At 35.4% G+C, this 13,583-nt stretch overlaps 1 protein-coding gene across 1 annotated transcript in view; it reads right to left on the reverse strand.

The window, feature by feature from the left end:
- Positions 1–13,583, reverse strand: part of lig1 (ligase I, DNA, ATP-dependent) — a 20,011-nt gene continuing 6,428 nt past the window's right edge. The window contains exons 13-27 of the mRNA XM_079613860.1: positions 12,281–12,357; positions 11,942–12,033; positions 11,631–11,730; positions 10,639–10,724; positions 10,420–10,535; positions 10,204–10,299; positions 7,806–7,916; positions 7,432–7,503; positions 7,049–7,193; positions 6,673–6,755; positions 1,972–2,124; positions 1,482–1,535; positions 1,256–1,399; positions 1,004–1,096; positions 1–270 (exon numbers count right to left, since the gene is read on the reverse strand). Of these exons, the coding sequence (XP_079469986.1) occupies positions 196–270; positions 1,004–1,096; positions 1,256–1,399; positions 1,482–1,535; positions 1,972–2,124; positions 6,673–6,755; positions 7,049–7,193; positions 7,432–7,503; positions 7,806–7,916; positions 10,204–10,299; positions 10,420–10,535; positions 10,639–10,724; positions 11,631–11,730; positions 11,942–12,033; positions 12,281–12,357 (1,497 nt within the window). The 3' untranslated portion in view covers positions 1–195. The remainder of the gene's footprint in view (positions 271–1,003; positions 1,097–1,255; positions 1,400–1,481; positions 1,536–1,971; positions 2,125–6,672; positions 6,756–7,048; positions 7,194–7,431; positions 7,504–7,805; positions 7,917–10,203; positions 10,300–10,419; positions 10,536–10,638; positions 10,725–11,630; positions 11,731–11,941; positions 12,034–12,280; positions 12,358–13,583) is intronic.

A 13,583-nucleotide genomic window follows, 5' to 3' on the forward strand; every position in this document is an offset into this window, starting at 1 on the left:
AGTGAAAAGCAAGTGTTTATTTTCGCTCTGTATAATTGAAAGACTATTTACATGTTCATTTCCATTTTTCATTAAGTCTCACAATATCACAGCATTAAAATTCAGCATGTTAATATGCAAAAAAAATATTGAAAAATCCTCCAGACCAATTGGAATAAGAGAAGCTGACAAAAGGAGCGAATCAGACCGCAGAGATCAATAGTAGTCCTCCAGATCTGGTTTGTCACCCTGATTTTGAATCTGCTGCTGTTTCTTGTAGAGATCAGCAATCTATAAGAGAGAGAGTGATGCAGGAGATCAGAACAGTTCATTTTGAGAGGGTGTGTTTGTGCGCGCCTGTGTGTTTCCAACCGTCGGGAGACAGGAATAAAAGAAAACTGAAATAAATGAACTGTGAAAATGAGGGGGGAAAGGAAAGAAAGACAGTGTGGCACGTAAAAAGATGGATTTCCTTTAACGGATCCACTTCACTTGCTGCACTAAATCACAATGTCACAATGCTCCGAACTATGCCAATGTCATCACGTTTGACTTTCAAGAGGAAAAACTACTTTAAAATCTCACACTTCCCATCATATTTGCCATGGAACTACAACACACACATATATGTGGTTATATCCTAAGTTTTCCATGCATTATGCATTTATGACATTTGCCCTAGAAAGAAATGTCTCATGTGGGGTAATTACTGTTGACTCCTACATTTGTGAATTACAGACTGATTACATAAGTGAAACTGCTATTGTGCTTTTTCCACTTTAATACATATTCTAAATTACAAATATATCTATTTATAGATTAGTTAATTATATATTTATAAATTAATAACATATATATATTAACTATTCTTATTTTAAAAGTCATCTTTGTTATATATTTTTTACGATTTTGGACCCCAATGTCTCTCATGTGCCTTAATCTGTGCTCAGTATGTAAATTAACTGAATGTGTGAAGATCCACTTATGTGGCTTGCTCCAAGTTTTTCTGCATTTCGGCAGTTACCTGTGACCCTGTGGTGGCATCCTCTGGTTTTTTGTCATCTCTAATCCTCAGGAATCTTGGGAAACGGAGTGAAATGCCTTTCTCTGGGTCCACCTGATGGCCAAGGAGAGAATCACACCATAAAGACCCAAACTTAAGCACAATAAAAACTAAAATTTGGCGCCAAGATCTGAACAATGAAAACATCAGTCAGTAAAAAAAAAAAAAATCACTGATTCAGCATCATGATTCACATGTGCGTGGCATACTGACCAATCCCATCGCTGCCTTGTAGATTGGAGACAGTGAAAGATCAGCGCATTTCACCTCCCACACTTGCACTGCCTCTAGCCAGACGTCCGGCTCTGCTGATTGGTCCACGCGGTAATATGGCCGTGGTTTAGGTAGAATGTGCTCCTGAGGAGAATTGGATGTAAAAAGATTTTAAGCAGCAAAGTACTCACAAATACATGGAAACAGAGTGTAAACATTGATGTACCTTTAAGAAAATGTAATACTGCTCCAGATCTTCATCTTTGAAGCCTGTTCCAATCTGACAAAAGCAAAACACAGATAATATTTATTTTTTAATGTCTATTTAATGGTGTCTAACTCATTAATGTTGAACTAGTGTTCAAAGGTTTGAGGCCCGTAGAATAAAAATAAAAAACAATATATATATTTTTAAGTAGCAAGGACACACTAAATTGATCAAAAGAGATGGTAAAGATATATTTTAAATGTTACAAAAGATATACATTTTAAATAAATGTAATTTATTCCTGTGGAATTTTCATTCACATGATCCTTCAGAAATTGCATTTTAAAATATATAAACAGTTTTTTTATTGTTATATTTTACATTACTGTTTATACTGCATTTAAAAAAAAAAATAATAATAAAAAAAAAAATTCTATATATATATATATATATATATGTACTATTCATCATTAATTTATTATTATTTTCTGCACACACGCTCACGCACCTTGCAGATAGACTGGAACTCCTCATTCTCCTCATCGTAACAGGCTAGTAGAAATCCTCCATAGCTGCCTGCTCTCTTCCCCTTCCCCAGATAAGCACCAATCACACACAGATCCATTGTGTCTCCAACACCCTCCAGATAGTCCTTCTTCAGCTGCATAAACAGATCATTAGAAACAATATAACCGACAAGCAAATGACAGTTCTGACAGTAGTATAAATATGAATAAATTGCATAACTACACTGCAAGAAGAAGAAAAATATGTATCCGCATCTTTGTCTTGTACTGGAGTACAAAAACTAAACAAAATCATTAAAACACGGTAAATGTACCCTAGAGGCAAAATGGCTCAAAATTGTCATCACTCTTCCTCGTGTCATTTCAAACTTTTATGATTTTCATTCTTCTATGGAACTTAAAAGGAGATGTTTGGCAGAATGACAGCCTCAGTCACCATTCACTTTCACCACACTGTTTTTGTACAAATGAATGGTGACTTAGGCTGTCATTCTGCCGAACATTTTGTGTTCTACTGAAGAAAGTAAGCCACACAAGTTTGAAACATAAGGGCTGTGTCAAACCTCCCCTCAGGGTAGAAACCCTGAATTTAGAGTTTTAAGAAACTAAAACTAAAACATGGGTTAATAAATTCCTGTGAGAATTGGAGGTGTTAGAGCAGAAGGTTCATTATTCATTAAGGATGAATTAAATACTCTGGATTTGAATAAATGCTGTTCTTTTGAACCTTCATATTTATCAAAGAATCATGAAAAAATGGCTGCTGATAATTCAGCTTTGCCATCACAGCAATACAACACATTTTAAAATACAATACATAAAAAAAAAAAAAGTTATTTTAAATTGTAAAATATTTCACAATACTACTGTTTTTCAGCCTTGGTGAGCGCAAGCAAACGTAATTTTATATAGTGACACCTATACTTTGTAGGAAATTCAAGCCACAAATGTTTTATTTTACTTAACCATGCAGTAGTACCTTTTGATAATCCAATGGATGAAATACTTTAAATTAAAAGGTACTTTAACTCTAAAATATGTCTAAAATACTTGAAAAAGTTGTGTCCGCTCAATTGTGCTCTTTCTTGCAAGAAAACGATATCTATGAAAAGTTTCAGTCTGGATTCAGGCCACATCATAGCACAGAAACTGCGCTGGTTAAAATTACAAATGATTTACTTTTAGCTTCTGACCAAGGCTGTATCTCAATACTAGTTTTACTCGATCTTAGCGCTGCGTTTGACACTATAGATCATAAAATACTCTTAGATCGACTTCAAAATTACACTGGTGTTCAGGGACAGGCATTAAGCTGGTTTAGATCGTACCTATCAGACCGTTACCATTTTGTCCATTTAAATGGGGAAAAATCAAAGATAACGTCAGTAAATTATGGAGTGCCGCAAGGATCTGTATTAGGCCCCCTGCTATTCTCAATTTATATGCTGCCACTTGGTAATATTATAAGAAAACATGGAATAAGTTTCCACTGTTATGCTGATGACACTCAATTATATATTTCATCTAGACCAGATGATAACACTAAATTATCTAAAATGACAGAGTGTGTTAAAGATATAAAATATTGGATGACGTGTAATTTTCTTCTATTAAATTCAGATAAAACGGAGGTATTACTGATTGGTCCAAAAAACTGCCCACAAAACCTCTTACAATACAACCTTAATCTAGATGGACGTCCTGTTACTTTATCCGCTACAGTAAAAGACCTGGGTGTTATACTAGACCGCAACTTGTCTTTTGAAAATCATATTTCAAATGTCACAAGAACAGCCTTTTTCCACCTTAGAAACATTGCTAAGCTACGTAACATGCTATCAGTTTCTGATGCAGAAAAGTTAGTTCATGCATTCATGACCTCGAGACTAGATTACTGTAATGCTCTATTAGCTGGTTGTCCTGCATCCTCAATAAACAAGCTACAGTTAGTCCAAAATGCAGCCGCTAGAGTTCTTACTAGGTCAAGAAAATATGATCATATAACACCAATTTTATCATCTCTACACTGGTTACCTATTAAGTTCCGTATCAATTACAAAGTATTGTTACTGACCTATAAAGCCCTAAATGGTTTAGCTCCTGTGTATTTAAGAGATCTTCTATCGCCATATAATCCATCGCGCTCTTTAAGATCACTAAATTCGAGGCTTCTGGTCGTACCTAGGATATCTAAGTCCACTAAAGGAGGGAGGGCGTTTTCACATCTAGCTCCTAAACTCTGGAATAGCCTTCCTGATATTGTCCGAGGCTCAGACTCGCTCTACCAGTTTAAAACTAGATTAAAGACGCATCTCTTTAGCCAAGCATTCACATGATGCATCTCATACCTTTTATACTACAGTTAAATCAGATCAAATGCATTCATATTATGAACAGCAGCTACGCTAATTATTTCCCATCTGCCTTTTTTGTTGTTATCTCGGGACGCCTGTCCCGAGATAACTCAAATAGAGTTCGTCAGCTCCAGTTAGTATCCAGCCTCTCATGGAGACTTCAGATGCCCCAACGCCTGTGATGAGATGACTCGACGCCTGTGAAGAGACGACCCAACGCCGGCGATATGTTATGCCCTAAATTTCATGATTAACTAACTGTATTTTTGTATGTATATTTTTGAAATGCATTTTCTGTAAAGCTGCTTTGAAACAATGTGTATTGTGAAAAGCGCTATACAAATAAACTTGAATTGAATTGAATTGAATTAACTCATTAGATTATTTTCTTTTTGGGGGGATTTGGATGGATGCAGACCAAAAGTTGTATCCAATACTTCACATTAGACAACACACTCAAACCAGTAATACATTATGCATTTGATTGGATAAGACACACTTGAAGTTAAATAGCCAATATACAGCATAAACATCTGTGAGCGGACATTAGCTGAATTCTATATTAATGAGTCAAGTTGCTTGGCAACTACAAACAACCTATAGTTACAAAAATAAATAATAAATAATCACTCCCACAAATCCACAAAACAAATTTAAACTGAACAGTTGCTGACGTAGTAGACTACAAATGTCTGCTTTTTTAATCTTTAAACCTCAACACAGATATATCACATTACATAAGGAATAGCAGAATCTCTACCGGTCGTCTCGTTTCTACTGTCAGAGTATATATTCCATCATAACACCTGCCTTAATGTCAGGACACGGACACAGAACAAGAGAAAAGCTTAATGGAGTGGAAATTACACTTTAATGACTTGCACCTTCCTTCTGACTTTGAATACTTGTCTGGGTTTTATTGATGTGTGTGTGTGTGTGTCTGAGAGAAAGAAAAAATAAAAATCACCTTTTTATTCCCGCAATCTGACTTTATAAAGTAAACTTTTCTGAAATTATACATGTAACTACATAGCATTCTAATGTTTAAGTGGACCTTATTATGCTTTTTACAGTTTTAACTTTCTTTAGAGTGTAATGTTGCTGTTTGAGCATGAAGAAGTTCTGCAGAATTACAAAGCAAAAAAAGTTGTTTCTGAACTCTCCAAAATGCCTCGATTGTAGTCTTAAGGTTTCTTCCGAGAATGTGCTTGTCACAATAACCCTAGTTTAAATAATTCCTGCTCAAGGAATACCCAAAAAAGGCCAGGTTGATTTGCATTAGTAGTGTGTTGAAACTCGCAGTTTCTAAAACGCATTGGAAACTAATGACATATCCAACACACTGGTCCAGCCAATCAGAACACATCACACTTTTCAGAAGGAGGGGCTTCATAGAGACTGGAACTAAACAGGGGTGCGTTTCCCGAAAGCATCGTTAGCCAACTATGGTCGCAAGTTCCGTCGTTATCAGCATAGTTCAACGATTTGGTGTTTCCCGAAACCATCGTTCCAACGAACGTTCGCAAACAGCATCGCAAACTTGTGTGGTTGGAACGACTGCTCTCGAGCTGTGGTTAGAAGCATAGTTTCTAGTTTACATGAGATGTAGACTGAATAAATCCTTATCTTTAGCAAAATAAGCAAGCTGACATTCAGTACAACCCGTGTTATTTATTTAGAATACATACAAATGTAATTTACGTCTTTTAGTTTGTCAAGAGATTTAAAACACCGTTTTTGAAGACTGCGCATGTGCGAACGCGCTCTACTATGTAAGAACGAGCCAAATATTGAGTCTGGTAATAAAGCAAAATAACTGAGAAAAATTAGAAATGGTCTTCAGATGCCATGTCTGTAACTTATATGACAAAATCTAGCGTTAATTCGATCTCAAACAGATTAATTAAAATAATTTATTAGTCCACCACGTGCGAGACGTCATAAACCAGCGTGGTTGAACGATACTTTGCGACATATGGTTTCGGGAAACAGTCGTGACGAGCTAGTTGATTTCTCCAACGATGCATCATACTATGGTAGTTAAGCAGTGAGCTATATAGTTGTACGGGAAACGCACCCCAGAGCGATACTGACAGACTGGGAGGAGAGGTGCTGCAACAATGTGAAGTATGTGAAAAATAATGTGCTGAAATGAAAACCTATTCTAGTAGACCTTAAAACAAAATCAAGACTTTGTAAAAGTGCATAATATGGCCTCTTTAAAACTTTAAAACATGAATATGATAAAAGTAAAAAGTGTATTTAAAAGATGAAGTGTATTTTCTCTATGAAGTTTTAAGAACATTGAGAAAATGTGGTGTGCAATACCTTGAGCCAGTTGTGGGAGCGTTTGGCAATTTCATAAGTTGCATGTTTTTCCAATGTTTTCACCATTAAACCCTCACAAGAATCTGCAAAACATTTAAAAAAAACCTCATTAAATCGAGATTAATTAGCCAATTATAAATTAAATATTACTATTATTGATTATTACATGATTGAGTAACACCTCACAGAGAGCAATTCGACTCCCTCTAAATGTCAGTTATTAACCAGTTTTGCTTCAGGACCCACATTTAATATTGGCAACCCAAAAACAATCCCAAAATAATATAATAAATGTAATAATATCTAAACATTAAAATGTATTAATATGATCATGAACCGCACAGGTCCAACAATAACCCCCCTCTCGTTCACACACCTCGTACAGACTGCTCCAAGAACTCAGCGATGGCTTCCGTGTTGTCAGCATCCAGGGATCGAGCAAAAACAAACTCTCCTTCTTTCTCCTCAAAACTCTCCCGTAACAGAGCCCTGCGTTTGCTTAGAGGCTCTCGCACCAGAGACTGCAAGACAGACACATTATTCACAAAAATAACACACAATACATGTAAAAAGTGAAAATTCAGAGACATTTTAACCTCTAATATTATAGTGTACCAAATGAGAGGGCTCTCTTTATTGTTTGCGGAATTATTTGGGAGAGATTTTATTCTCTATACTATCGGTATCGGCTGAGAAATTTCATATCGGTGCATCTCTAATTCAAATGTCACTGGCTATTAGCTGTTATCGTGGACTTACCTCTCCGTTGAGGTACAGCAGGTCAAAGGCGTAGACACACACTTGAACCTTGATCTCAGATGCATCCACATCCTGAAATACACACAAAAAGTTTTTAACATTTGAATGACTGTTAATCATCAACAAGATTTTTATTTTCTTTTAATTTATTTTCTATATAAGGTCATGAATGCATAATAATCATAAAACAATTAGCAAAATGCTATTTAAAATGATTTAAGATGCAACATACAATGCATTTTACACTGCTTCCTAAAAACTACCAGATTTTGTCTGTCCATATACATTTGTTCACAATCAGTCTTCCCTTATTTAACCATTCAGTTATGCATCTTTCTTCAATATTCAGCTGTTTCTGTTTTTAAATCTCTCACCTTCCTCTTCCTCGTGGTGAGGACCTGAAACGGCTGAATCTGTTTCTTTTCTCTGTCCCAGGCCACCGCCTCCGAATCCAAAACACAGGACCGTACATTCTCTTTTTTCACCTGAGAGAGAGGTGATGAGGACATTTATTAAATCTACCATCAATACATGAATAAACTGGATCATCAACGCGGAGCAAAGCCTCACCCCGCAGATATGCCCCTCACAGCCATAACATCTTAAAATTACTTGTTTATAAGGTCACCTGAGCTTTAAACACTACCACTTCACAAATGAATAACACATCGAACCCCCAGGCTGTGTGACATTTACAATTCAATAGATGTTACAAGTGCATATTGAGTTTGTGAGAGCTGTAGCAGAATGTATGGGCTGGTTTTGTAAATGTTTGTAATCCTCTCACACAATTGACTGCATTCACAGTCAGTGTTTGGGACTGACTATCTAAATTTAACAGGTGTGACTGTTCATAATACAGCAGCTTGAATACAGTCTGTATGAATGAAGCCAGCTTTCTATTCTCATGACAGCCATGATTAGAACATGTGACCATAATTCAATTTTGTGGTAATCAATGTTTTACAACAAATGCTTAACTTGTTTAACTGATTAAGCTTAACTTGTACTGAAATTTGAATATTCTTTCTTTAATAAACTTAATTATTATAATTACTTGTTCAATCAAGCGCTAGTTTGTACATATAAAATGTGTTTGTCACTATATTTCATAACCAAGAACTTAACCATATGTCTAAAACATGTCTGGCAACTGTATTCTGCTGCTGAGTGAACATATTAATTCCCCACAAGACATCTTGTTTGACTCAGACTTATGACAGTTTCGATACTTATACAATAATGAGATTTTGCACTGAATATCATACAACTGAGAAAAGCGAAGGCAGAGAGAGATATGGACACTGATAAGCAAAACAACAGCGTTTTCATTGATTTATCTGCGCGTGAGCTTGTGTCATTCATCAAATGCTTTCTTTGCTTTAGGGCTGAAATCCATTATTGCTTTCTTGTGAGGAGAACAGAGCAGGATGACAGAGGACAAATATGGCCTTTGAAAAAGAGAGAGAAAAAGACAGATACAAAGAGACTCACAGAAACAAAGAGAAAGAGAGAGTCGGTGAAAAAGACTCTAACACCGTGTCCAAACCAGGTCTCATCTTAACCATGTTAGTTTTGAGTTTCTGCACACATTTCGTCAGTTCCTTGGTTTTCTATTTTGGTCGTGTCATGTTGGGTACCTCAACCCACAGTGAAATCTCATTTGATGAAAATCCCTAAACTGCTGCATATTCAACATCATATGTCCTGACTGGCAGTGGTTTTCTCTTTCTAAAGGCTGGAATACACTACAAGATTTTTTCCCCAAAAAAATGTTTATGCCAATTTGCAGTCTGGGGGAGTAGTCATTAGTTGCCAAAAGTCAAAGCCAGTCTGCAAACATTAGGGAGTCAAAGTTGATAGATTCTGCAGAAAATCGCGTGAACACATTGTTTTAATTTGCCATGTGTCTCCTAATAACGAGCCAAATGTTTCTGCTTGAGTTTGTGTTTGGAACGACTTGAAAGTCATTTAGTGTATGATGCCCAGTTTTTCCTCTTTACCATTTAACTAACGTCAGCAAGTGAATGATACCTAGTGTTTTAAAATCAGCCTACAGCCTTGAGTTGGGTGCACACTGTGAGTACTATACAACCGTTGCTTGCCCGACTGTACAAATTGACCCCAGTAATATATTGGGTAAAAGCCCAGACAGACTGGGCAACATTAAATGTCTTAACAGTACAAGCTGCATCTAAGATTTTAGTTATAAATTACAGAGTTGACTAGACATTTGCCCCCGGTTTCACAGACAAGGCTTAAGTGCTATATATATATATATATATATATATATATATATATATATATATATATATATCAAAAATAACATATAAAATATATATATATATATATAAAAAAACATATAAATATATATATATATATATATATATATATATATATATATATATATATATATGATTTTATTTATCCAAAAAAATATTTTTGATAGTTTTAGTTATCAACAACAACACTGATTTATTTTAAACTTCAGCAGCAAATGTTTTATATAATATATAAACATGACCATCATAACAACTCTGCCAGAGCCTCAAAGGCAAAGAAGCAATTAATTGGGCATCAGTGAGCATGTCACACTGAGGCTTAGGCGATCCAACACTGCCAGTTTCACCCTATGATGGAATCTTTTATTATCCCTGAAATTAGACTGCAAATGTTGCAAGAAACGCACAGTGTGCACCCAGCTTTAGACAAAGAGACCCTTTTTTGCATCCATCTGAATTGTATTTCTATCCTGCTGGTTACATGTGTTACCTGAGGGATTCTTGAGATAATATCAGGGTATTTGCTTGTGTTGTCCTCTTGGTTTCGGCTAAAAACTCGCACATCTCCGTTCTCAAGAATATGGATCTATTCGATGCAAAGCAAGAAAAAACAATTAACAATTCAATCAATGATATTGCTATGGAAACAAAGTCATTTTTATGGCAGAGGCTCCACCTTGTGGAATAAGATTAAAATAACACACACCTGTGCTCTCTCTCCATCGTATTTATATTCGCAGGTGAAAGATGCCTCATCAAAACGTTTCATTACCTCGCCGACACCTTTAGTTGGGTGAGCTAACATGGGCCGCAGGGGCACACCTGTAAAACAACACTGTTTAGTCTCATTTTAAACTACATTTTCAATTCGATGGTGGGAGAACTGAGCAAACTGTGAACTGAGCAAACTGTGAATGGTCAGTACCTGGGGTGAGCTTGCAGTGATTGGGCAGTTCATCTATGCCATCCTTCACCAATACAGGAATGATTGCATCATAATTGGGCATCTCACTGAAAAGAAAAATATAAGTGAAAGCAATAAAAAATATTATTTGTATGCATTGGTGATAGGTAGTAACAGCAACAATTTGTTAAAAATCAGACTTCCTGTAGGGTACAAATTATGCTAATTCTCATTAAACAGGCACTTGTTATGCAGCGGACACCTGTAGTCGTAATTGAAATATTGTTTGTAGTATACGGATAATTATCCCTCACAGCACTGGTTGGTGTTTGACACTCAGGTTGTACTCATTCTGTGTATATTTCCACTCATACTAGCCACAGCCAATAGGGCTGGACATAAAAAAAAATCTTGATATTTTCAGACATTTCAGACACATAAAACATTTTCACAATAATGAACCAGACTTCCAAAATATTTTGCTACTGAAAATCAGTGAACCTATTAAAATATCTTACAGCTTTCATACTTGAGAGTTGTGAGACAAGGAGCCTGAAAACAGACAACTGACAAGATCTTAATTAGCCAAATAAAGAAATAATACCACATGAATAAAAAAAATCTCTTGAAATTATTCAGCTTTTGGGGGGTATTCGACACATCTCACACTATGTACAATGGTGTTTTTTCCCATTTAGAGGAACCAAAATATAGTTTTAACAGTATTTTATTGTGTAGAAACATCAGAGATACTTCGGTGAACATTTATGCAATGGTCGCATTTACAAAATACAGTAAAAACTGTACAATTGTGAAATTATTGTATCATTCTATTTTAATACATTTAAAAATATAATTTATTTTTATGTTGGCTTTTTCTGAAATAGAAATCTTTTAACATTATAAGTTAACAAATGCATTTACTGTCACTTCTGATCTATTTTTGATCAGGGTCTTGTATTTTTAATCATTTCTTTTTTAAATAATAATAATAATTATATATACAGCCTCACCAGTATGTCTGTTTCAGGATCAGTGCTTTTTCCTCCAGCCACACTTTCTTTTTTTCTGAACTCATTCCTTTCCCTGCATCCAGCACAGCTGGTGGGAACTCTAAACCAACACGAGAAAAACATATTAGCAGCATTTCAACACTGCTAAACCAAATGGACACCTAATTAATATTAACATGTTTAAGTGTTATTCATTTTTTATTCATCACGACAGAGAGTAGAGTAATTGCAAATGCCAGATGCCTGGAGGTTCTATCAATGCTCTGATTATGATGTGTGTTAATGCCAATTTCATTAGGATCATTTTAAACCTTGGCCCGGGGGCGTCAGACACACAGCCTGACTGAGAGCAGCGAGAACGCTCTGCTCAGCCAATCCGATCCGCAGCTTCCCCGCCAATGACCTGTCAATCACACAGGCAACCAATCAAACTAACATATTTCCTTTCAGCATTAATATTCATATAAATCTGTCACCATACAGCAGTTTAATCAAGGCCAGCGGCACATCATTTAGAATTAGGAAAAATCAACTGTCATAAATAAATTACATTCATTATTGTGTCATTTTCCAGAACGTATTCAACATTTCTGCATGGTTGGTCAGATGAAAATTTTTAAAAGTTTTAAGTGAAAGGTGAAACAACGTACCGCACAATGTATCGGGCCTCAGAAAACCGACACGCCACAAACAAGCCTTTAATAATGTCAATCTTCTTATTCATTGCCTGACAGAGAGAGGAAGTTGATTTTCATTGAGAACAGAAGATAAACAAATATACGGTACATGCATGGACAAAATTGAACCATTCAAATGTTTGGGGTCAATATTTTTTTTTATTAATACTTTTACTCAGTAAGTACACATTAGATTAATTAAAGCAACAGTAAGATTTATATTTCAAATTAATGCGGTTCTTTAGCTTTCTATTCATCAAAGAATCATGAACAAAATGTATCATGATTTCCACAAAAATATTAGCATTTATAATATTAAGATATGTTTCTTGAAACCAAATCAGCATTTGAGAATGATTTCTCAAGGATTATACAACACACAAGACTGGAGTTATGATGCTGAAAAATCAGCTTTGCATCACAGGAATAAATTACATTTGAAAATATATTCAAATAGAAAATAGTTATTTTAAATTGCAATAACATTTTTTAACATTACTATTTGTACTGTGTTTCTGTCAAATAGCTTTTGGTAAGCATAAACATAAAAATCATAATGACCCCAAACTCCAAACAATATATATGTTGGAGCATATACATAACAGTATACATGTTAACCTACTTAAAAAGGTTTTGCATTTACAGTCATGGTCAGAATTAATGGCACCCCTGGTAAATATGATCAAAACCCAAAATCTAACCTTTCATTGAAGTAAAAGAATTAAAAGTGGGGGGAAAATCACATTATGAAATAAATGTTTTTCTCCAAAACACGTTGGCCACAATTATGGGTAGCCCTAGAATTTTCTACGAGTAAAATATCTCTGAAGTATATTCCCATTAATATTGACCTTTTTTAGCACACCAGGGTGACTAGAAACATGAGATTGTCCAGCTATGACTTCTTGTTTCACAGGAGTTTAAATATGAGGAAACACAATGGCCAAATTCAATAAAAATAATATAGTTCTGATGTGCATCAAAAAATTGTTGAGCATCAAAAAATAGAAAGTGTCTATGAAAATAGCTAAAGAATTGAAAATAAAATATGTTCCCGCGGCTGTGGCGCCTTCTGCTAGAAATCTTATAATGGACCGTGGTTGGATCTTCCATCAGGACAACGATCCAAAACAAATCAAATTTAACACAAAAAATTGTTACGGAGCACAAAATGAAGCTTCTGCCATGACCGTCCCAGTTCCCTGACCTGATGAGTGGAGTGAACTGAGGAGAAGAAGCACCAACATGGATCTGGGAATCTGAAGGATCTGGAGAG

Source organism: Phoxinus phoxinus (genome assembly GCF_949152265.1).
Source record: "Phoxinus phoxinus genome assembly, chromosome: 5".
Lineage (NCBI taxonomy): Eukaryota > Metazoa > Chordata > Actinopteri > Cypriniformes > Leuciscidae > Phoxinus > Phoxinus phoxinus.